The sequence below is a fragment of the Cotesia glomerata genome, linkage group LG7, assembly GCF_020080835.1.
Source record: "Cotesia glomerata isolate CgM1 linkage group LG7, MPM_Cglom_v2.3, whole genome shotgun sequence".
Taxonomy (NCBI): Eukaryota; Metazoa; Arthropoda; class Insecta; order Hymenoptera; family Braconidae; genus Cotesia; species Cotesia glomerata.
Genome location: NC_058164.1, coordinates 20,047,715 through 20,073,005, shown reverse-complemented (window position 1 = coordinate 20,073,005; position 25,291 = coordinate 20,047,715). Strand labels below are relative to the sequence as shown.

Here is a 25,291-nt window from a genome sequence, read left to right as displayed (position 1 = left end):
ACGATCAATTCCAAAGCCTACTCAGCTCTTAAACCTGAAAAACGATATCGATTGCTTCAAACCACTTCAAAATCAATTGACACGTTGAAAAGCTATGATTAAAATCAATCAAATACTCGAATTTCTTAGATACTAGTAATGTCTAATTATTTTTTAATGGTAGTCTCTTCAATAACAAGTTAGCTTTGTAATTAATCAGCGGACAAAATATCGTGATCCAGAAAATAGTCGAACAAAGATGCATAAGCGGTGCCCGACGGTCGCTTCAAAAATTTTATGAAGGACATTATTTTCGTATGTTTATATTGACTTGATTAGATTCTATGGAATTACAGACATTGTAGCTTCTTCATTGATATAATATATGTGGTGAATACTGCATAAGCGGATCGATAAACCAATCGATCTAGCTCAACAATTTTCACTGAGTGTCGTAAAAACGAATTTTCCGTTGTCAAGAGAAAAATTCTTAAACCAAGAATAATTTCTTAATTAAAGAATTTTTCTACTCAAATCAAGAAGATGAAGTTCATCAACATTTTTTACTTGATTCAAGTAAATTTTTTTTCTGTGTATCGAGGCTTGCAATTTACTTATTTAAGAAAATACTATTTTTAATTCAACTTAATTAATTCGAAAGTAACATTCATAAATCTTTATTTATTACTATTGTAAAGAAAAAAGAAAATTGAAAAAGAAAGCATGCCAAGAAATTTATAAAATTTTAGAGTCAAGTGAACATAAGTATATACAGATATTAAATAAGACGAATCATGATAAATATATATAAGTTGTGCACGTGTTCAAATAATTCAATACATAATAGTGATACAATTTTTGACGCACATCTGACACCAACGATGACAGATAGAGGGCAAAAATAATTTCAAAAAAAAAGAGAAACGCGCCCACTTACCAACAGATATAGAATACAACATAACAGGAGCAGGGTAACTGTACAAATCATGATAATCCTGACCCCTCAGTCAAATCATCCGAATAATATAATAAAGGGGACAATATTGTTATGCCTCGTTTATTATTTCTCTAATCGTTTCTATTACATCACGATTTATTGCTTACAAATTACTGAAACGAAGAAACTAAAAAAATTATTTTTAACTTCCCGCTAAGAAAATCCATGATTTTCAAAAAATCAGGAAGTTATCGTTTTCACCCTGATTTTCGAAAGTAGAGTTTCCATCAGATCTCGACGTTTTAAGGTCCTAAGAAGCTATTCTGGCTGGTATTGCGGTGATGTCCATCTATGTGTGTGCGTGTGTGTGTGTGTGTGTATCCCTGCAACTTCTCGCTAACTTCACTAATTCTCGCGAACTGGTCAGATAAAATTTCATAGAAATTCTGAAAAAACATTTTTTTCAATTTTTTTCGATCACGATATCTCACGAATGAATCAACCGATTTGACTGAACCGGTGGCAATCGACATGGTTTTTCAAGGTTAAAAACTGATTAGTTGTTGGAATCGATCGGCAAAGCCGTTTAGAAGTTATTCCAAAAAAACTAATTTTTGAAAATTTTATTTTTGAGATTTCTCAAAATCTAGCGAACCGAATCGATTCAAATTTTCACGAAATTTAATGGCAATGATACTCTTTAGATCACCACCTTTCTCGAAACAATCAGTCGAGCCGTTCAAAATTTATAAAAGGTTTGCATACATCATACACACGCACATACAGACAGACAGACACCATCGCGGGAATAGTCAGGGAAGCTTTCTAGGACCTCTAAACGTCGAGATCTGATAAAAATTCGATTTTCGAAAAACGGGGTAAAACCAATAACTTCCTGATTTTCGAAAATTTTCAATTTTCTTAGCGGGAAGTTAAAAAACTTTCTCGAGATTTCTTTCGACAACGATATCTCTCGAACAAATCAACCGATTCTAATGCGGTTTGCGGCAATCGACGTTATTTTTTGAGTAGATGAACTGATAGGAATAAAGAATTGATCGAAAATTAACAGAAATCTAAATTCAGTGAAGCCCGTTCAGATGCCGCAAACCGCTTTTCGATCGGATACCCCGTTACAAAGTTATAAGATGCTTACATGTTTACGTTCATTCATCACACACACAGACACATACACACACACACACACACATTGCGGGAATGAAGAAAACTTCACAAACAAAAATTCAAAACAATAAAAAATGAAATACTAAGAATGATCAATCTTCAAGATAGCTACATCCCAAATCAGAAAATCAGACAGCAGCTAGAAATTAGTGAAGTAAGGTAAAATATCCAGTAGCTGCTCAGGAACCAGTACCTGCCCACTCTGTGTATTTGTATATTGAATTTTGAAGAGGTTAAACACGATAAATTACTACAATTAACTTAAGAAATCATAAAAGAACTTCCAAACACCACTATGAAGCATATAGGAAAATCATTCAGCATATTCCCTCAAACAAATGAAAATCATAAAAAATTTAAATACGCCTCAAAAAAGAAGACATCTACTATTACACATATGCTTAACCAGAGAACAAAGAAAAAAAGTCCGTAATCAGGGGTCTATCTATACTCGAGACTTAACTCATCATCGATAAAATTAAGAAAACTGGTATTAAACTATTGAAAGTAACTGAAATGAAATCAAAAAGAGAAAGCAATATTTTCTCTCTACTTTCTGTCAGTCAGACCGATCAGATCATTGACAGATAGTAATAAGGTAATGCAAACGGTCTATGAGTTTGGACCAAACCCTCTATTCTAATAGCGAACCTCATCAAGATGGCTCAGCCGAGCACTTCTATTAAATCAACATCAAATGATACTAAGCTAGTGAATAAACAAGAAATTAATTCTAAAACTGCGGTCAAAAGAAAAATTCATACCGCCAATATGAGAGATTTGAAAAATCAAAAAATCGATCAAGCGCCAATCCAACTAAGGAATAAATTTGAGTGCCATACGGACACAACTGAAGATGGAAAAGAGGACAGGGAAACTGAAATAGAGGAAGAAATGGAAACTACATCAGCTACGAAGACTAAAGTTTTATCAAGTAGTCGTAGACATAACAACTATCAATTTAGTGTACATTAAAGCACTAATTAAAAAAGTAAACAAAAATAATACCACAGACAATTGTTAGATAGCAGTTAACATAAAAGGGCTCTACACAGTTATCAACGACATTCAAAAGTTATTTTTACTCGAAGTCGTCAATCAGCCTCGTTTGCTATTGGTCTTTACTCAATATTACAGGTAGAACTTTTTGGTCAGCTGTACAGCTGCAGTCAGTTTCCGACAGCTCAGCCATCATTGCGCTTTAACTGAAGTTAACTCGGTTTTAACTCAGTTGCTAAAAGAATTTATTCACTTACATTTGTAATCATTTACAACTGTACTCACGTTCATCTCTATACAAATTTATATGGTTGATTGATAATGTAAAAATTCGTGAGTATAGATGAACTTGAGTACAGTTGTAAATGATTACAAATGTAAGTGAATAAATTCTTTGTGAATATAAGTGTAACTGAGTTAAAAATTCAGTGAATAGACTTGAAAATGAATACAATTGAAACTGAGCAAAGTTGTAATCGACTACTGTCGAATTTGAGTAAGGTTGTAATTGATTAAAGTTCTACCTGGAAGCAAGTAATATTGAGTATAGTTGAATCAGAGTAAAGATTTGATTGAATAAAGTTGTGACTGAATGAGTATGATTTCGAATAAAAATGTAATTGAGTGCAGATGTCGTTGATAGCTGTGAGTAGAGATTTTATGAGTAGACCTGTAACACAGCCAAATATACGCCTAAACACTTCATATGTTACATGAAAAGTGCAAATGATTATCATACAATTATTGATCATCTATTGAACAAAAACAAAGTCTACAACCATACCTACAGTAAAAAAGAAGATCTAGATAAATAAAAAGTTTGTCGTCAAAGGCTTGCCGCCTGTTGATGTTGAAGATTTAACACAGTTTAACTAATCAAGTTATCATACCCACCTTGATAGCCAAGTTGGTCGCAACTTTGCAACTTTCCGTCGATTTACTGCCGCAACTTGTCACCAAGTTGGCAACAAGTATTGGAAATGCATTCGGTTGGTGTCAACTTGTTCACCAAGTTGTCAGCAAAAACTACTTCTGAAACTTTTTCACATCAAGTTGACAAGTTTCTCAAGAAATTGGGCGACAAATTGCGGCAGTAAATAGAATCGATATTTGATTTCTGAATTGAAAAATATCGTGAATTATACATTTACACGGTTGACGGTGTGAAAATATTAAATTCATACCCCCCAAATTCAACACTTTACTTGGGGTAATTTTCACGCCGCCTAATTTACACTACATCAGGTGAAAAAATTTATTGCAATGTATTAGATAAATGAGATAATGGATTGGGGAAGTGATTTGACTTGAAAAAACTCTACGTATTGAAAAATTTGGTGGCCCTGAAAAGGGCCGTTTGGTTTAGTTTTAGTCAGAGAGAGGAAGTTTACTTAGAGCTGGTGTACTTAGTAACGGCTTTAGTTCCTTCACTGACGGCGTGTTTGGCCAACTCACCGGGTAACAGAAGACGGACAGCTGTTTGAATTTCCCGTGAAGTGATGGTGGAACGCTTGTTGTAGTGAGCGAGTCTGGAAGATTCAGCAGCAATACGTTCGAAGATATCGTTGACGAAGCTGTTCATGATGCTCATGGCCTTGGAGGAAACACCGGTGTCAGGGTGGACCTGTTTCAGAACCTTGTAAATGTAGATAGCGTAACTTTCCTTCCTCTTCTTCTTGCGGCTCTTCTTGTCAGACTTAGTAATGTTCTTCTGAGCTTTGCCAGATTTCTTCACAGCTTTACCACTAGTCTTGGGCGGCATAATGGATGCTGAGTTGAGTATGTAAGTACGTACAGAAGCGCAGTAGACGAATGATGGTGAGCCCAACTTTGCTTTCGCTTTTAAAAGAGAAAAATCGGAAGTTGAGCATCGGTAAAGCCAGTTACAAAGAGTGGGGATGAACACCAAGTAAACCCAAGGTATACTCTACCCCCTCCAACGTCCAGCTGCCAGAACATCTGCCGCATGCTGCTCACACAAGCCTTATAAAACTCAAGGTTTGGAGTGCGAACCGCATAAACATAGAAACTATAAACGATTTGGACTCAGACCACTTACCACTAATACTTACTCTTAATCAAACAAACACCATAAGACTAAACACTAAAACAATTTTAAATTATAAAAAAGCAAACTGGCAACAGTTCCGTGAATCAACTCAAAAGAAAAAATAGATAAATGCATTAAAAATCTGACAAATACAATAAATGATGCAATAAATATCACCATTTCGAAAATTGAAATCACAGCTAAAATTAAACCACTACCTGACCACAATACTTTTAATAAAAAATAGAAATAAACTAAGACGACAATATCAACGTACAGGAAACAAACTCATAAAAATCCAAAACGAAACACTTGCGCAAAATATCAAACGATTAATTACTGAACACCGAAACGAACAATGGGACAAAAAACTCCAAAATTTAAAAGTATCTGACAACTCAATATGGCAAACTGCTAAAGCTCTCATCAAAAAAACAATAAATAAAATTCCCACACTACATGGTCCCAAAGGCTTAGCCTTCACTGACAAAGAAAAGGCCAATGTACTAGCCGAATACGTCGAACAAGTTCATCATCTCACGGAACATGAAATTGTCGAAACCACCGAAAACCTAGTAAATACAGATTATGATCACATCACTGACTCAATAATAGACTCCAATAGCATTAAACTAACTTCACCTAGAGAAATACGAAACATAATTAAAAAAACTAAATCTAAAAAAGCACCCGGACACGACGGAATACAAAATATCATCCTTAAAAACTTACCCAGCAAAGCACTAGTACAACTAACACACATATACATCAACTGCATGAAACAATCATACTTTCCATCTACATAGAAAACAGCTACTGTATTAGCTTTCCCAAAGCCAGGCAAAAATAGCTTATTTCCACAAAGCTACCGACCAATTAGCCTACTGTGTACACTAAGTAAAATCCTAGAAACAATAATATTAAAACGAATTAAAATCCATGAGACAGAAAATTAAAATCTCGTAGCAGAACAGTTTGGATTCAGAGAACACCACGCTACAGACCTACAACTGGCACGCATAGTAAATTATAAACTACCAAATTCAATTGGAATAAATCAACAGCACTAGTTTTACTAGATTTAGAAAAAGCATTTGATACAGTTTGGCATCAAGCTCTTCTATACAAATTACATAAACTAGAAATACCAATATACATAATTAAACTATTACAACACTACCTCACTAACAGACAAATCCAAGTACAAGTAAATGACACACTTTCAGAAAAACAAAAAACAGTAGCTGGAGTTCCGTATATATTCAGTAAAAGAATAAAAATAAAAAAGAACGAAGACAACCTAACAATTAACATCAACAATACAATTATAGAAACAAAAACTAACGCCAAGTACTTAGGAGTAATACTAGACAACAAACTGACATACGTCTCACACATCAATAAAGCATGTACTAACGCAAAAAGTGTAAAGCAAATACTATACCCATTCATTGGACACAGAAGTAAGCTCAGTATTAATAAATAATAGTTTAAAAAAACTAAAAACACGCTTTTTATAGAAAACCAAACTAAAAAAATAGAAAATAAATTTAAATTAAGAATAGTGTTAAAAATTTCAATAAATATAAATTAATAATAGTGTAAATAAAAAAAATGTATTTTATTTTAAAAAAAGCGTGAGGTGCATGATGTCAATAGTTATAAATATTTTATTGACAGATATGAGTAGAGTGATTATCATTTTGATAATATCTTAAAAAGCACCCCACGCTTTTTTTAAAATAAAATACATTTTTTTTATTTACACTATTATTAATTTATATTTATTGAAATTTTTAACACTATTCTTAATTTAAATTTATTTTCTATTTTTTTAGTTTGGTTTTCTATAAAAAGCGTGTTTTTAGTTTTTTTAAACTATTATTTATTTTTTACTTTTTAGTTTGGTTTATTTATAAAAGCGTGATTTTTAGTTTTTAAACTATTATTTGTTGATTATCAAAAATATTCAGGCGCGCAAATTACCCACGGAGAGTTACATACTGACATACTGACATACTGACATACAAGTGAAGCTAATAAAAAATAATTATTTATAAATATTATAAATACGGGGAATCAGAGTTCGATTTCGGAGAGCGAGCCTGAGAAACGGCTACCAGAACCAAGGAAGGCCGCAGGCGCGCAGATTACCCACGGAGAGTTACTGACATACTGACAAACTGACATACAAGTGAAGCTAATATAAAGCGTGTAAAAATAAACACATACTTCATAAAAGCATGATTAAGCCAATACTACCGTACGCGGCTCCAATCTGGAGTAGCTTATCTAACATTAAGATAAATAAAATCAAAATAATTGAAAATAATATACTAAGAATGATTAGCAATACTCAACTTTATGAACGGAATGACAGCATCAAATCCAGACTTAACATAGACGAAATCTATAATGACATTCACAAACGCACGCAGGACTTCTACAGCAACAGAATCAAAAATTTGGAAATACTACAAGGCGTTGGCATCTTTAATAAAGACACTGCCCCATTTAAAATTAAACACAAACTCCCGAATCACATACTCATTAATTAATCAAGCATCTTACTGTACATTTTGTAAATACTGTAAATACTGTAATAGGCTAAGTTAGTTTGTAAGATAATTAAAATTAAAGCTCATGTGGTTTTTAAAACAATTTTTTCCATATTTATAAGATAACAAAACATTAATATAAAACATAAAAACTTTCAATAAACAGAAATATTTGGTAATAATTAAGGAACAAATAATATTGTAATAACATGTTAATCAAAATTCTAAAATGAATAAAGAACTTTTTTAATCGAATCGAACCGCATAGTCAGGACTTATCCGTTCAAGTCAAAAGTTCAGTTTGTAAATCTATAATCTTTTCATCATGTCTGGTCGTGGTAAAGGAGGTAAAGTAAAGGGAAAGTCAAAGACCCGCTCAAACCGTGCTGGTCTCCAATTTTCAGTGGGTCGTATCCATCGTATGTTGCGTAAAGGAAACTACGCTGAACGTGTTGGTGCTGATGCTCCAGTTTACCTTGCTGCAGTCATGGAATACTTGGCGGCTGAAGTTTTGGAGTTGGCTGGAAACGCTGCTCGAGACAACAAGAAAGCCAGAATTATCCCCCGTCATCTTCAGTTGGCCATCCGTAACGACGAAGAGTTAAACAAACTTCTGTCTGGAGTCACCATCGCTCAAGGAGATGTCTTGCCCAACATTCAGGCCGTCCTTCTCCCCAAGAAGACTGAAAAAAGCAGCTCTTAAATATAATCTTCTTGCACATAAAATCAAACGGCCCTTTTCAGGGCCACCAAGTCTTTCAATACGGAGGAAAGTTTTTAGTTAAACAATTTCATTTAATCAATTTACGTCCTAATTATTAAGATTCCATCCTATTCTATTGAACCAAATTATTTCAATTTTGATTAGCTTTATGGCATTGTGATCTTTACTTTTACACGTATGGAGTTAATGTTTTTCACATAAAAAAATATGCAATAAATTTTACCGTCACCAATAATCTTATAGGGTAAGTATGGGTTTTACTGCGGTTTTTTCTGTAGGTTTTACTTCAGAAGCATTTTCATTGAATTTTTCAAAAATAACAATAATTTTTTTTTTTAAACCAAAGTTTGACTCATTATTGACTCAAAAAAAATCAAGAGTGCGATAAACTAATATTTTCTTTAAATTATAAGCGTTCAAAAAAAAGTCATATGCATGTATTACTGCGGGTATAAAAGGAGCTTGTCTCTATTACTGCGTGCCAATTACTGCGAATGACCCAATTACTGTGTGTCTATTACTGCGGCTGAAATTCGATGACAAACAACTTCAGGATCATATAAGAAATTAATAAAATACGTTTGAAAGATACCTAATTAGGTATTTGTTAAATAAAATGAGCTTCAAAAACATGTCAATTTATTACAATCCTATTATGATAAATGGAAAATTAAAATTAATGTAAACAAAACTGAAATAATAATTCATAGTCATAAACGTTACCATCCCACAAATAACGTCACGATGAACAATCAAATTTTAAAGTTAACAAATAGTGCTAAATATCTAGGCCTCGCATTAGATACTAAATTAAATTTTAATCAGCATATTAAAAACGTTATTAATAAAGCAAATGCAGCAATATCAATTTTGTATCCTCTTATATGTAGAAATAGCAAAGTTTCTCTTAAAAACAAGATCATTATTTATAAAATGTGCATTAGACCAGTAATATTATATGCGTATCCTATTTGGAGTAATACCAGCAAAACAAACTATAATCGGATATAAATTGTACAAAAAAAATGTTTACGAATGATATTAAATGCCGAACCAGGTATATCAAATGTTAAGTTACAGAAAAAACTAAAAATTCCAAAACTAGATCAATTAATTATCGAACAAGCAACCGACTTCTATAAGAATAAACTAAATCAACATGAAATTTTGAGGATGATACCTCAACAGCTATTAATTAAGAGTCATAGAAATCTGCCTATAAAAAAATGTAAATATTTTAAATATATTTAAGATAAACATAGTTTATAAGAAGTAGAATTAAGTTAACCACAACATAACAAAACCTAAATAAGGTTTTTTACCCACTTTTCCCTAAGAAGTCACGAATATCAAATAAATACATATTGTTAACATTTATTTATATAGAGATCTAAAACAAGCTAAAGCGCAACGATGGACCAGGAATTATTAATTAAAAATTTATAAGCTGATTATAATTGAAAAAACTAGTAACAATCAATAAAATATAATTATGAAAAAAAAAAAAGCTGATTAGTTTTTGGAATCAATCGGTAAAGCCATTTTCTTTCTTTTAGATTTTTAAAAATCGACCGGTCCGAATCGGTTCAAAATCACAGGAAATCTAAGTTTGGTCAAACCTTTTCGAATGACACGAACCGCGATTAAATCGGTCAAGCCGTTCAAAAGTTGTGAGAAGTACACACACACACACACACACACACACACACACACACACACACACACACACACACACACACACACACACTTCGACTATTCACCATTTAATTAATTGAGTAGAGCTGAGGCAATTAAAATTACATTAGACCTTAATTTTAGAATCTCTTTCAGTGCATGGAAGACGATAGAATTTCAAGGAACATTAATGTACCGAGACAGTCTTCAACATATTGTCTAATTATAGACTCATTTGTCATTATATACTCATTATGTACGATTAAATAAATAGATATGGGTAGAAAGCAAAGCTAGAGAATTTTCTTAGTTAAAAAAATTTGTTGGCCCTGAAAAGGGCCGTTTGGTAATATTTGGTGGTCAATGGACACGCTCAACTTAAGCACGTTCTCCTCGGATACGACGAGCCAACTGGATGTCCTTGGGCATGATTGTCACCCTTTTAGAGTGGATGGCACAGAGGTTAGTGTCTTCAAAAAGACCGACGAGGTAGGCCTCGCTGGCTTCCTGGAGGGCCATTACAGCAGAGCTCTGGAATCGCAGGTCAGTCTTGAAGTCCTGGGCGATTTCACGGACGAGGCGTTGGAAAGGCAATTTACGGATTAGCAGCTCCGTACTTTTCTGATAACGACGGATTTCACGCAGAGCGACGGTTCCAGGACGGTAACGATGGGGTTTCTTAACTCCTCCAGTAGCTGGTGCGCTCTTTCGAGCAGCTTTCGTAGCAAGTTGTTTGCGAGGAGCTTTACCCCCAGTGGATTTACGGGCAGTTTGTTTAGTTCTGGCCATAGCGAGAAGATGTACTATAAATTTTCTAAACAGTACGAAGATCGAGAGGAAAATAATGAGTTTCCCACCAACGCTCGCCTTTTTATCAACTTTTTCCAGAGTGCGCTACTTTCGTGAACCTTTCTGGGAGAACCTAAAAATTCTATTGATCCGATTGGCTTGGAACAAAGAGTGGGGATAACCCGGAGTTTTTATCCACACGATTGGTTTGTAATGACAAGTTGAGGGTAAAAAGTGGGGATTTTGTTTCTGATTGGTTCGAACAGAGTGGAGAGAGAAAATTTCACTGAACGCATAAAACAGCGCTCCGAAAACTTAATTACATCATACTATCGAATCAAACGTAACGAACTTTCACCCCCAAGGATCAATCCTTGAACCACTGCTATTCTCCTTATTTATTAGTGATCTGCCCAAAATACCTACTACTTCACTTGCTCTATTTGCTGATGATACAGGGATTCTTGGATCATCACATAGAAAAAATATTATAATGCGAGAGCTTCAAAAACATGTCAATTTATTACAATCCTATTATGATAAATGGAAAATTAAAATTAATGTAAACAAAACTGAAATAATGATTCATAGTCATAAACGTGACCATGCCACAAATAACGTCACGATGAACAATCAAATTTTAAAGTTAACAAATAGTGCTAAATATCTAGGCCTCACATTAGATACTAAATTAAATTTTGATCAACATATTAAAAACATTATTAATAAAGCAAATGCAGCAATATCAATTTTGTATCCTCTTATATGTAGAAATAGCAAAGTTTCTCTTAAAAACAAGATCATTATTTATAAAATGTGCATTAGACCAGTAATATTATATGCGTGTCCTATCTGGAGTAATACCAGCAAAACAAACTATAATCGGATACAAATTGTACAAAACAAATGTCTACGAATGATATTAAATGCCGAACCAGGTATATCAAATGTTAAGTTACACAAAAACTAAAAATTCCAAAACTATCGAACAAGAAACCGACTTTTATAAAAATAAATTAAATTAACATGAAATTTTAAAGAATGTCTGTAAAAACACTAGTCCCAACCCTTGGGCTAAACACAAACTACCTCAATAGCTATTAATTAATAATCATAGAAATATGCCTATAAAAAATGTAAATATGGTAAATAGATGTAAGATAAACATAGTTTATAAGAAGTAGAATCAAGTTAACCACAACATAACGAAACCTAAATAGGGTTTTTTACCCACTTTTCCCTAAGAAGTCACAAATATCAAATAAATACATATACATATTGTTAACATTAATTTATATAGAAATCTAAAATAAGTTAAAGCCCAACGATGGACCAGGAATTAATAATTAAAGATTTATAAGCTGATTATAATTGATAAATGTAATTGGAAAAATAGTAAGAATCAATAAAAAATAATTATGAAAAAATAACGAACTTTCACGCCAAATTAAATCAGATATTATCGAATACAATAATAAACGATGGGATAAAAAATTAGAAAATCTCAAAATTTCTGATAACTCTTTATGGAAAACCGCTAAATCTTTAGCTTCCAAACAAAACATTCCCGCGTCTACCCTAGATGGCCCAAATGGTCTGGTGTTCTCCGAACAAGATAAAGCTGATATTTTCATCCAAAATTTTGAAGCGGTCTATCATCTAACTGAAGATAGTGGCGACATAGAGACGGAAAAACTAGTAAACAGTGCTTGTAAACAATTAAAATCAGCTCTGATTAAACAAGACAGCATAACTCTAACCTCCCCAAAAGAAATCTTCAAGATTATAAAAAAAACTAAACCAAGAAAGGCCCCAGGACCAGATGCAATTCAAAATATTGTTCTAAAAAATTTACTTAAAAAAGCCCTAGTTCAACTCACCTACATTTTTAAAAACTGTTTCAAACTTTCATACTTTCCTACTTGTTGGAAAACAGCTACAGTATTAGCATTCCTAAAACCGGGGAAAGACAAACTCTTTCCCCAAAACTATAGACCAATTAGTCTTTTACCAACGCTAAGTAAAATTTTTTAAGTAATTATCCTTAATAGAATCAAAACATTCGAAAACAATAACAAAATTCTTATTAGCGAACAGTTTGGCTTTAGAGAACAGCGTAGCATTGTCCACCAACTTGCCCGCATAACAGACTATATTAGTATTAATTTTAATCTCAATAAATCTCCAACAATGAAACTTCTAGATATGGAGAAAGCCTTTGATACCGTTTGGCACAATGATCTAATCTATAAATTAATAACGCTTGAATTCCCAACGTACATTATCAAACTTCTAAACTGCTACCTTTTAAATAGAAATTTTAGAGTCAATTTTAACCATACGCTTTCTAAACAACAACCTTCTGTAGCTGGTGTTCCGCAAGGCTCCATCCTTGGCCCCACCCTTTTTCTATATTACATAAACGATTTACCAAAAAATGAAAAAACCAACACAGCACTGTTTGCTGATGACACCGCTATCTATGTCGCCTCATGGAATAAGAAAAAAGCAATTAAACATCTCCAAGAGAGTTTAGACAACATAGCAAATTATTTTGAAAAATGGAAACTTAAATTAAACAATAATAAGACTGAACTTATTATATTTAGTAAAAAAGTCAAACTTAAAAAGTCAGAGAAAGAGCTAGAAATTAAATTGAATGACACTATTATAGAACCTACCAAATGTGTCAAGTATTTAGGATTATTACTCGATGATAAACTAACTTTTACTAGTCACATAAAAAAAGTATGCCAAAAAGCGAATCAAATCAAAGGTATCCTTTACCCTCTGATTTCGTCCAAAAGTAAATTAAGTATTAAAAACAAACTTATATTATATAAAATGATAATAAAACCTGCAGGTACATGTACTACTATATGGCTCCCCAATATGGAGTAATACCTATGTCTAATATAAAGCAAATTAAGACTGTTGAAAACAAAATATTAAGAATGTTAAGTAATGTAAATCAGGACGTCTCAAATAAAACAATTAGAGATAATCTACAAATAAACGAAATATATAATGACATATATACTCAAACAAAAATTTTCTATAAGCAACCAACAAAACATTTATTAGAATTAAAAAACATTAGCATATATAATAAAAATAATGCACCATTCAAACTTAAGTACCACATAGTTTACTCTTATATTAATTTAAAAATCTATATAACCTTGTAAATATTGTATATTTTTGTAAATTTTAGTTTTAAGTTTTTTATTGTAAGCTAAATCAAATGGTTTTTTAAAATTTTTCCATCGTAACTAAGCATATCTTTTGTAAGCAATACACAAAAACAACCTGTAAACCAAACATTTGTTTAAGTCTAAGGATAGGAACAACTATTAAAATAACAAAACTCATGTAATACCACCAAGTAATTTAAATACATAAATAAAGATATTTTTAAACTAAAACTAAAACTAACTTAATTGCATCAAGTTTCATTTATCTGTTAAGTAAGAAAGATATAACGTTTTTACTCAATCATCATGACTGGTCGTGGTAAAGGTGGAAAAGGTTTAGGCAAAGGGAGCGCTAAGCGTCATCGCAAAGTTCTTCGTGATAACATCCAGAGAATCACCAAGCCGGCTATTCGTCGTCTAGCCCGTCGTGGTGGAGTTAAGCGTATCTCTGGATTGATTTACGAAGAGACTCGTGGTGTTCTCAAGGTCTTTCTTGAAAATGTAATCCGTGACGCCGTTACTTACTGAACACGCTAAACGTAAAACTGTTACCGCCATGGATGTCGTCTACGCTCTGAAGCGTCAAGGTCGTACTCTTTACGGTTTTGGAGGTTAAGTTTATATTCAACTCATCATATCATCAGCAAAACGGCCCTTCAGGGCCACCAAAATTTTCATACGTTGAAAACTTTCGAATTTAAACCACTATTAATAATTTTGATTCCTTCGATATTTATTTAAATTCATTTTCAGCACTGTTTACATACTTTAACTTGCTATTATGTATTTATATACTACTCTAATCAATCTGCATAGTCTAAATATTAATTATTACAAGCTGAATAACTTACTGACAATTGGCTGGGTGCACGCATCTATGCTAGTCAAAAATAAAAGTGTATTACGTGTATATGTTAAGCATGAAAGAATGTTGAGCATTATTTTAGGTGGCTCTATCAGTATGCATCAAAACACAATTGTTAATGAAGTAGTATTAGTGCTGTTGCTCCGTCCAGGTGTACTGCGCGAATATGCTCAGCGTGATCAACAAATGATTTATAACGCTATATTTAATTAGGTACTGTAATATGATGATAAACTACTTAATACTGCAATTTTTTAAAGAAAATTTCTTTCAGTGATACTGATATACAGTACAACTTGATTATAAGTTATATTTCGTTCTCTCTTCTGCTTACATGAAGTATTTCATATATAGATATAACTGCCGTGAGAGTGAATAGATCATGCGATGTAACTTATAACCAGGTTGTACTGTACCACACTTCATTGAATTCTGATAGTCTACGCCCGCTACTACGCAACTTTATGGGTAATAATTGCCACTGGAAATATTAAAATTGTAAAAAATTGAGAAAAATCAGACGAATTTACTAGTGCAAAATTCACTGAAATCCGACAATAGATACTTTTTTTAATAACAAAAAACTTTTTGCAAGTAAAGACTTGATCGACTTTAAATGATTATTATAAGAATATTTTACTTAAGAGATTAATTTAATTTACATAATAAAAAATTCAATCTTTTCTGAATCGATTAGTCACATAATATAACTAAAAATGTTAACTAATAATAATAAAAGAAATAAAAAGAAAATACTTGCCTTACATCAGATCAGTTACCGACGTGGTCTGCACAGATCCCAAGTGGGAGAAAAAATGCACGCGCCGCTCGATCTCGATTGAAATTTCCTAAAACATAGATAAATTTATTGCAGATAATAATTTTTTTAATAAAATAAATAAATATATCCAATATTAACAAATAATAATTGCAATCCGCACAACTATTAATACTTTAATCTTTTTTAATAAGTTTTTGAAAAATGAGTTGGCAAAATAAGAAAAAATTTTTCCCGAAAATAATAATTTTGTTAATTTTTAATGTCATTAAATTTTCATTAACCCAATGGTATCATAAATTTCAGAATTTTATTCTTCATAGTTTGTCAAGTATTGTATTTATTTTGTTCGGAAACGAATAGAACGATTAGGACTCAGGTCAAATAATTTTAACATTTGCTCCTTTGTTCCCTTATCCCATTATACTTTCTTTGTCTTTTAGTTGAAAGTTTTTCTCTGAAAAAATCCACAGATTCGGTAGAATCTGGCGCCAAGTTCCGTTCAAATCCGTTGTCAACGGAGCGCCAGACTACCGACTATGTTTACTGTAAGCAGAACGGTATTTTCAGGTTGCAAAATTTTATTTAATTCTACGGTACTTTTTTTTCCTAAATTGTATATTATAACACTAATTCCCACTTTATTTTACTATTATTAATTAATCATATTCACTTATAACAATTAATCTACTTGAAATTACTAAATTTAATCAGCACAAACTATAGCAACGCAAAAATTTCGATTCTGACTTTTTTTCGATGGGCAAAGTGATCTGCCACAGACTAAATAATTAGAGAATGCATAGTAATCCTTCATTATATGGGAAACTACAGTTAAAAAAGATATTTCACAGCTTGCATCTACACCCGCCAGGGTGCGCTGGAATTATTTTTACATAAACTGTAGCTTCAAGAGGATAGTTTGTTATCAAAAATGCAGCTAACGCGAGATTTAAGTTGGTATCAATTGTAAATTTTTATTATAATTACAAAAAATACTAAAATCTGAACAAAAACAATTTCACTGTAAAAAAAATCGCGCCAAATCCACGTTCATAAGACTATTAAGAAAAAAAAATTTGTTTTTTTCTTTACAAAAAGATATAAAATAAAAAAATTAAAAAATCCAAATAACCAATATAATTGTTTATGATTTTCGGAAATTTAAAAAATTTTTGTTGTAAATTTAAAAATTAAAACAAAAATTTTGGAACGTACTTGGTGTGCGTCATTGTGTATTTCAATTTTTTTAAAGTCCTAGTAAATAGATTTTACGAATTTCATTAATAGTAAAATATTTTGTAACCGCGCACACTAAATACCTTACAAAATTTTTTTTTAATTTTTAAATTTACAAAAAAATTTTTTTTAATTTTCGAAAATCATAAACAATCATATTGGTTACTTGGATTTTTTAATTTTTTTATTTTATATCTTTTTGTAAAGAAAAAAACAAATTTTTTTTTCTTAATAGTCTTATGAACGTGGATTTGGCGCGATTTTTTTTACAGTGAAACTGTTTTTGTTCAGATTTTACTTTAAAGTAATTATCAATTAGACAGATAATAATGCAATGCAATTTCAAAAGTTAAATAGAAGTACTTATTTCACAAATGTTTATTTGTTGCCGTAAGATGGACGGCGGAGTTCACGAAATGGTCCACCTTTACAAGCATGTAATTGTTGTGCAAACATGCTTATAAATCTACTTCTGTAGTACGTTTCTGTTCGTCAGAAACTGTACTTTCAGAAAATCCCGATGGGGTAGAAATTCTATTTAGTATAGAAGTAGTTATTTCACAAATAAGATTTTTTTTTTTTTTTTTTTTTTAGGTTAAAATAATAGGAATAATAGGATTTATTTAATGATAATAAAAATTTAGTCACATTAAAGATTACCTTAAGCGTCGATTAAATTGCAATCTAGTCTTTTTCAAAATAAGCTCATACGTTTGATTTAAGTAACTGCGCACATAATAACGTTAAAAAATAATAATAAGCACCCAAAAATTTCATGGGTTTCTTTAAATTATTCATCTAAAATATTAATCTTTTTTTGAATGCAGAAGCATAATAGGTTTAAATTTACACGCATCCGCTTCATTAAAAATTCTAATGAACGGGGCTATGATATTTTTTATTTGCTCATAAGCTAAAATAACATCATGCGCACAGAGCGCCGAATTCAAATTACTAGTTCTAATGTACAATGTATCATATTCGGTGCATAAAACTTTTCGAAAAATAAAGAGACATAAAATCAGCAATTAGAACCAAAAATAACATAAAATTTCATAACTTTTTATAAGATTCTATAAAATTTACAAATGTTTGTCGAATTTTATAGATTTATATGCAATAATTGTTGGTGTGAAATTTTATATATTCTTATGTAGTTTCATATAATTTATATAATTTCATATAAAATCATAATATTCATTAGGGTATATGTGAGGCATTCCATGCCAAATCGACCACTTTTGATCCCAACCCTCTTCGATTTTTCTGAAATTTTGGTATCTTTCTCTACTCTATTGAAAACAATTTTCAAAATTTTTTCAAATTTTCTTACCCAACCAAAAAAAAGTTACGAGTTATTTAAAAAAGACAGCTTTTTTTTGTTAATTAACCATAACTTTTTTGAAAATTAACTCATTGGGATGTTTTTTTTTTCGAAATTTATGATTTTAAATGTACTTTTTAGAAAAAAAAAATAAAAATAATAATTCGGATTCATATTCAACGTTTCTTTTTGAAAATTTTGGAAAAAAACGAAAATTTCGGGAAGATTGACATTTTTGATTTTCGATTTTTTTTTTTTTGGAAATGAAAACAAAAATTTGTCTTTAAATGTTTGTTTTTCTTTATAACATTCTTAAAATTTCTCAGCAGATTTAGAAAACTTCAAAATTTGAGAAAAAAAAATAAAAACAAAAAGTAAAAGTGACAATCATCGATAAGATTTGATTATTTTTCAATAAAGTTAAATCAAAAATTAAAAGAAGCATTGAAGTATTTTTTCGTACTTTTTTTCCAAAACTACATGCAAAAACAAAAAAATGAAATTCTTATTCGATCCATTTTAGAGCAACGCATGAACTTCCAAAAATTTTGGGGCAATTAATTGAAAACAAAATTTGTTTGACTTTATTTTTATTTACACAGTAGATAAAAATATTTTTTATTGAATGATTTATAAATATTAGACTTGAATGGAATTCGACTTTATTTTTTTTCACGTTTAAATAATTTACATATTCCTAAATTCAGAAGAATTTGAGTAATCTTTCACTAATTTATGAGTTGGTCCAAAATGGACCGAACAAATATTTCATTTTTTTGTTTTTGTATGTAGTTTTGGTAAAAAAATACGAAAAAATAATTCAATGCTTCTTTTAATTTTTGATCTAACTTTATTGAAAAATAATCAAATCTTACCAACAATTCCTTCAAGTGGTCGTAAATTCCTTCGATGATAAATTTCTAAAATTTTATGCATTATTTTTATAAGATTTAACAAACCCTTATGAAATTTTAATAATAAAATTTTATGAAATTTAATTAAGTATTTGAAATTTCATAGTGTTAGGAACTTTTAGCACTCATATTATTTTAAATTTAATAAAAATTTCATAGAATTTTATGAAAATTATTAAAACTGTATAAAATTTCATAAAACTCTACAGATACCCTAGAATTAAATTTTTTTTAATTTCTTAAAAAATTCTCGAGATTCTTAAATCTAGAAAAATCAATTACAATAGAGCAATTGACATTTTTGGTTTTGAAAAGGATTTTATTTATCAATATTTTCTCTCATACATAAGAGTACTTGGCATACAGGATTTTTACAAGTAAGTAAAGTACGAAATGACTCGCCAGTAAACCCAAGCTCGATCCCAGTATACGCCTTAAATTTTTTTCAATGATATCAACACCTAAATTAGATCACGGAGACTCAAAATTTTTTATTTTTTTTTGTCAGGTCGATTTCCGTATAAAATTTTATGGAAAAATTTTTTCCCGGGTTATCAACTCATTTATTAACGAATTCAAGTCTTCTTGACTATCACTCAAGTAAGCAATATTGCAATAAGACGTTACAAGTTGTCTATGTATTAATTGTAAGTACAGTTGAAGATAAAGCAGGTATAAACTACGCTTCGCCTCATACCTGCGCTCAAAATTCCTAGTCTTGAACCTTTACATACATTACTTACTTTCAGTAGGACTAATTGCAAAGTCTCTAGTTCTTTATTTACATGTCCTTGGTGAATTTAGTCTTAATAGAGCGTAATTATTTTTCGGTTTTGAATTAAGTGGGGTATTTTCAAAATTGATTGGGTTACAGTCTATTACCCATGTGTATAAATACCCCATCAATTCATCGAAGAAAATCATTCTGCATTTTGCTCTAACTGAAAAGACTTGCTTTCTGTGACATCCAACTACTCAACATTTCCACATCAATCATGGCACTGTTACAAGAAATCAGAGCTCAATACCAAGCGACCATCGACGACTACTTCTACGAAGCCATCGCAACTCGTAACTACACCAAAGTCAACGAGCTCGTGTGGGGTAAGAATCCTCAAATTCCGGCGATGGCAGTCAACGTGCAGAGGTTTTTATATCTGGCACTTTCCACGGAGAAGTTCCCCGCTGCTCAAGACATCGTTGACTTTTTCGTCGGTGAAAGATTCCATGGAACAGTCGATTACGAGGATGAAGATATCGCTGGCTGGGGTCCACTACATCTTGTAGTAGAGGACAACAACTACGATGGAGCTACGTTCCTTCTGGACAACGGTGCTGACCCGGATGTAGAAGCTGAAGATGGAACTCAGCCGATAAATATATCAGTGGACAACAAGAACGTCCAGATGACAAAGTTGCTGCTGAGCTATGGTGCTGATAGTTGTGGCAACAGGGAGGCATTTAAAAAGGCAGTTGAAGAAGGAAAATTCTCTAGGCTTAGATATCAGTGGGATGGAGATATAGAAGTCTAAGTAACATAGGCAATATTCCTCGCTATTGTCCGTATGCATTATCTTCTAAGCCAATAACCAAACGGTTCTTTTCAGAACCACCAAATTTATCAAAACGTAAAAAAATATCAAGTTTCCAAACTCATATCTTATACCTTATAAATATATTTAATATTTCAACTTACCTTACAATTCTTTACATTAATTGACATTTTTTAATTTTAATATAATAACACGGAAAATAAATTGTGGTAGTGGCAACAACAACTGTAGTTCCATTTACCGTAGGCCGTAGTATGACCTGAGACAACTCCAAACTGTGTGTAGATTTACTCCAATATTGTAGTTAAGCGTTAACTGTAGTAAAAAGTAAGATATGCTACAGCGTGCGGTATTTGTAACTCCAATTGTAGTTCAAGTTACTTAATATGCGGTTAACCAATTGCATAAAAATAAACGGTATATAACCTAAAATTTTTATAGTTTATAATTAAAAATTACTTACTGAGTTATTTATATATAATAAATATGGTAATTATTTACAATTGGGGTTCATCCATGCTGGGCCATAATAATTTTTTTTTTGTTTTTTTGATCAAATTGATCATTTTTTTTTAATTGTTCGTTTTTTTATGTATTTTTCAAAAAAAAAAAAAAAATATATTAAAAACATCAAAAAAGATAAAATAGAAACTTTATCCAAAAAAATGAGAGCCAATTTTTTTTCCAACTTTTGATGGCAAAAAAGCTGTCGAAATCTTTATTTTTTTTCTCTCACGACATTTTTTATCATATATACGTCGTAAAAACAAACAGAATAAAAAAAATTAAATAATTTTAATGCTTCACCTAGATATGGCCAAAAATAGAGTGGACTCTACTTGTACATAATTACCCTAAGTATATTTAGGTTTTAAAAAAGTATGAATTTTAAAAAAATGTCTGTATTTTTTTTTTTTCAATTTTTTATTTTTATAAAAATAGAAGGATTTATTTGTATTAAAAAATATTTGTTGATAATTAAGAAATCATTTATTAGAAACCAGTTTTTAGTATTAAACAAATATTTCTTAATATTTAAAATAATTTGTTTGTATTTAATAAATCTAATGTTAATTTATTAAATATTAATAAATCTTTTTAAATACTAATAAATATTTGTTCAAGACTAAAAAGTGGTCTCTAATAAATAATTTGTTAAATATTAACAAATATTTTTAACTATAAACAAATCCTTCTATCAGTGTGACGTTTAGTATTTTATTTACAGATGATTATTTATGAGACGTTATAATAAACGAGTATACTAACAAGAGACTAACCCTAAATTGGCGAAATAGCGGGAACGGTTCCTTCTGTAGTACTTTCAACTCCCACGTGGAGTATTTGTTATTGCAGTGTGCAGTAGAATTTACCGCAAGATTGGGGAAAATTCAACTTATTGACTTAGTAAAATTTGACGCATATTGAGTAACTGTTATCACTTATATGATATTTGTAACTACCCTGTTTAAAATTTCCAATAGGATCCCATCAAAAGCGACAAAAGCCACTTAGAAACCCATAAGTTTTATTGGTTTCTAAGTGGCTTTTGTCGCTTTTGATGGGATCTTATTGGAGTTTTTCAACAGGGTACAGAAACATTTACTGCAATCTTGTAGTAAATGATAATGCACATTATTTTCCGTGAATCTATGTGAGTTTTAAGGTTATGTCGCGATGGTTGCTTAAGGAGCGTCCATAAACTACATGGTCATATTTTAGGCCCTTTTAGACCCCTCCCGCCCCTCATGTAGTCTAACGTAGCTTTTCTCGTGACCCCCCCCCCTCCCCGACTTGATGGAACGTGGTTTTTTTACACAATGTAAGGCCTAAAATAATGATACGGATCGTCAATTTGATGATCTGCTGTATAGCTGAATTGGCTATACAGCGTATCTCTAAAAAAAATCTGGAAAACGGTTGACTCTAAAGGGCATCCCTGCAACTTCCTGCTAATTCCATATCTAAGTCCTTAAAATTGAACTTATGACGTTTTTGAGCTCTTCGAACTCAAAAATATAATTTATATGTTATTTCGAGCTCTCCGAGCTCAAAGAGTTATCAATTTTTTGAAAATTTTATTTTTCAGGTTTCTCAAAATCTAACAAACCGAATCGATTTAAATTTTCACGAAATTTAATGGCAATGATACTCTTTGGATCGCCACCTATTTCGATCCGATCGGTCAAGCCGTTCAAAAGTAATAAGATATTTACACACACACACACACACACACACACACACACACACACACACACACGCACACACACACACGCACACGCACACACACACGCACGCACGCACGCACGCACACATACAGCCGCACGGACACCATCGCGGAAATAGTCAGGAAAGCTTCCTGTGACTTTAAAACGTCAAGATCTGATGAAAACTCGATTTTCGCGAAACGGGGTAAAACCAATAACTCCGATTTTTGAAAATTTTCAATTTTCTTATCGGGAAGTTAAAAATGACTATACGGCGCATGGTCAGAATAACGATACGTATCCTGATTCTAACGATATTTTTCTCTCCATGTGCTTTCTACTTTACATTAATTAATAAAAAAGTTTATTTTGAAGGAATAATAATAATTTTTGCTTAATATATTAGGCCATCCAGCCACGTCTAAGTCACTTATGTTAACGCAATATCATAAAAAAATTGCGTTAATATATAAAATTTTCCGAAAATTAAAAATAAATAAATGCATTGATAAAATAATTTATTAATATTTTATACAACTTTATAAAGCCTTTTTGATGAGTGATTGTTTAAAATATCATAGGATTTAATAAAATTTAATAAATCATTTAATAACTTTTAATGAATAGTTGTTAACTATTTCTAGAGATCATTTAGCTGTTAATAAATCAACTTCCCTCAAAAAAATGAATTTATTAACAGTTCATTATTTTTGCAAACATTTTATTCATAATTCCTTAGAAAAAATTAGCATCCGTATTTCAAATAAAATTATTAAACAGTTATAAATTTATTTCACAAAATAATTCTCATTTGAAGAAAACTACGTAGCTTTGCTTTTACCTCCTCCCCCCGTTACGTAGCTCAGCGTAGTATTCAAACTTATCCCTCCCCCCTCTCGACAAGGCTACGTGGTTTATGGACGCTCCCTTACATACTGTTTTTGTACACTACGCAGTTGATCGCGCAGACCTGCGCATAAGAGACGTAAGTGTTGCAATAGTGGGGACGTCAGGACTAGTCAAATATAGAAGAAGGTCCTGGACGAACGAGCCAAATATACTTAGAGGGATTTTGCTGTATAATTTCCACTACTTTATTTTACTTCAAATCACATTGACTGTTATAATAATGTTTTTTTTTAATTTTTAAATAAATTTTACAACAATTTATTATGTTTCAATTATTACATATTCATAACATTAATTTTTAGGAAATTTACAACGCCGATTTCAACATCAACAATAACAAACTCCACTCTAATCTGAATACAAAATATATCAAAGAAGTAGTAAAAATTCATTCTACTAAATTCTATGAAGAAAAACTAAACTTAAATATTTTTACAAATTTTTATAATCTAACGGAATTCAACTCATATTATAAATTTAAGCTCTACTACAACATGTCATTATGCATATGAGACCTAAAATTAACAATTTTACATTTTTTAAATTAAATCTTTTCTCAAATTAACAGAATTCATACTGGGTTTTTTCACGCTTTTCCCAAAAAGTATACATAGTGGAAACTCTTTATAGCGAAACTCTATTTAACGAAAAACTCGATATAACGTAGAAAATACCCAAGTTTGTTAGGTTTACATTATTATTCCTATAGGACATGTCATTTGATTTCTATGCTTCTTGTTTCCATTCTTACAGCCTTAGTTGCTTTCAAACCTTCAAAAAAATTGATTATCTGTAAATTCGGTTAATAGACGATAGTTTTACGTGATAACATCATAAAGAACTATTGATAAAAAATTGCATACTTTTATGAATTGAATTGAATTAATGTCACTGAATTATCATTTTTTGAAAATTCATTATTTTAGCTGATATGAAATAATGAACTTTTATAAGGAAATATTCAAAACTGATTAATTAAAAGCTTTTGTGATATTTCATATTACCAAAATGGACAGTTTTCTTTTCCGTATTATGAGGTGTACATGTCCGTTCTTTTTTTTTTTTTTTTTTTTTTTTTTTTAAATAAAGATTCATCAAAAAAACGGGTAACTCAAGAAAAAATAAGTGCTGCTGTTATCGACGAGAAGATACACGTGCTGCCATCTAGCAAAATTATTTACTATGTTGTGTCACACGAAACTTTTTCTTGTCAACACGACAGATTCTGATTTTTTTCTTATTGATAATTTTATAAATTATAAAATCTGGTTGATATTAAATTTATTTTTCTTAATAGTTACAAACATAAACTTGAGTACCAGTTTTATATACAGAAAAAATAATTAATTTTTTTACTCAGTCATATGAACAAATAATAATGAAAGTAAAGTGTTGATGGTTATTTTAATGGGT

General features: G+C 31.1%; 3 protein-coding genes and 1 pseudogene across 3 annotated transcripts; 2 read left to right on the top strand and 2 right to left on the bottom strand.

Moving 5' to 3' along the window:
- Window positions 1-4,442: 4,442 nt before the first annotated feature.
- LOC123269240 (histone H2B-like) lies at window positions 4,443-4,898 on the bottom strand. Its single transcript, XM_044734842.1, has one exon. The coding sequence runs from the start codon at window positions 4,860-4,862 to the stop codon at window positions 4,488-4,490; it is 375 nt and encodes a 124-aa protein (XP_044590777.1). The 5' UTR covers window positions 4,863-4,898; the 3' UTR covers window positions 4,443-4,487.
- Window positions 4,899-7,988: 3,090 nt separating this feature from the next.
- On the top strand, window positions 7,989-8,534 carry LOC123269235 (histone H2A-like). The gene has a single exon (XM_044734837.1). It carries the CDS (start codon window positions 8,034-8,036, stop codon window positions 8,409-8,411), a length of 378 nt encoding a protein of 125 aa, XP_044590772.1. The 5' UTR covers window positions 7,989-8,033; the 3' UTR covers window positions 8,412-8,534.
- A 1,900-nt stretch (window positions 8,535-10,434) lies between these two features.
- LOC123269228 (histone H3-like) lies at window positions 10,435-10,935 on the bottom strand. The gene has a single exon (XM_044734829.1). It carries the CDS (start codon window positions 10,893-10,895, stop codon window positions 10,485-10,487), a length of 411 nt encoding a protein of 136 aa, XP_044590764.1. The 5' UTR covers window positions 10,896-10,935; the 3' UTR covers window positions 10,435-10,484.
- A 3,421-nt stretch (window positions 10,936-14,356) lies between these two features.
- LOC123269248 lies at window positions 14,357-14,750 on the top strand (annotated as a pseudogene).
- The last annotated feature ends 10,541 nt before the right edge of the window (window positions 14,751-25,291 follow it).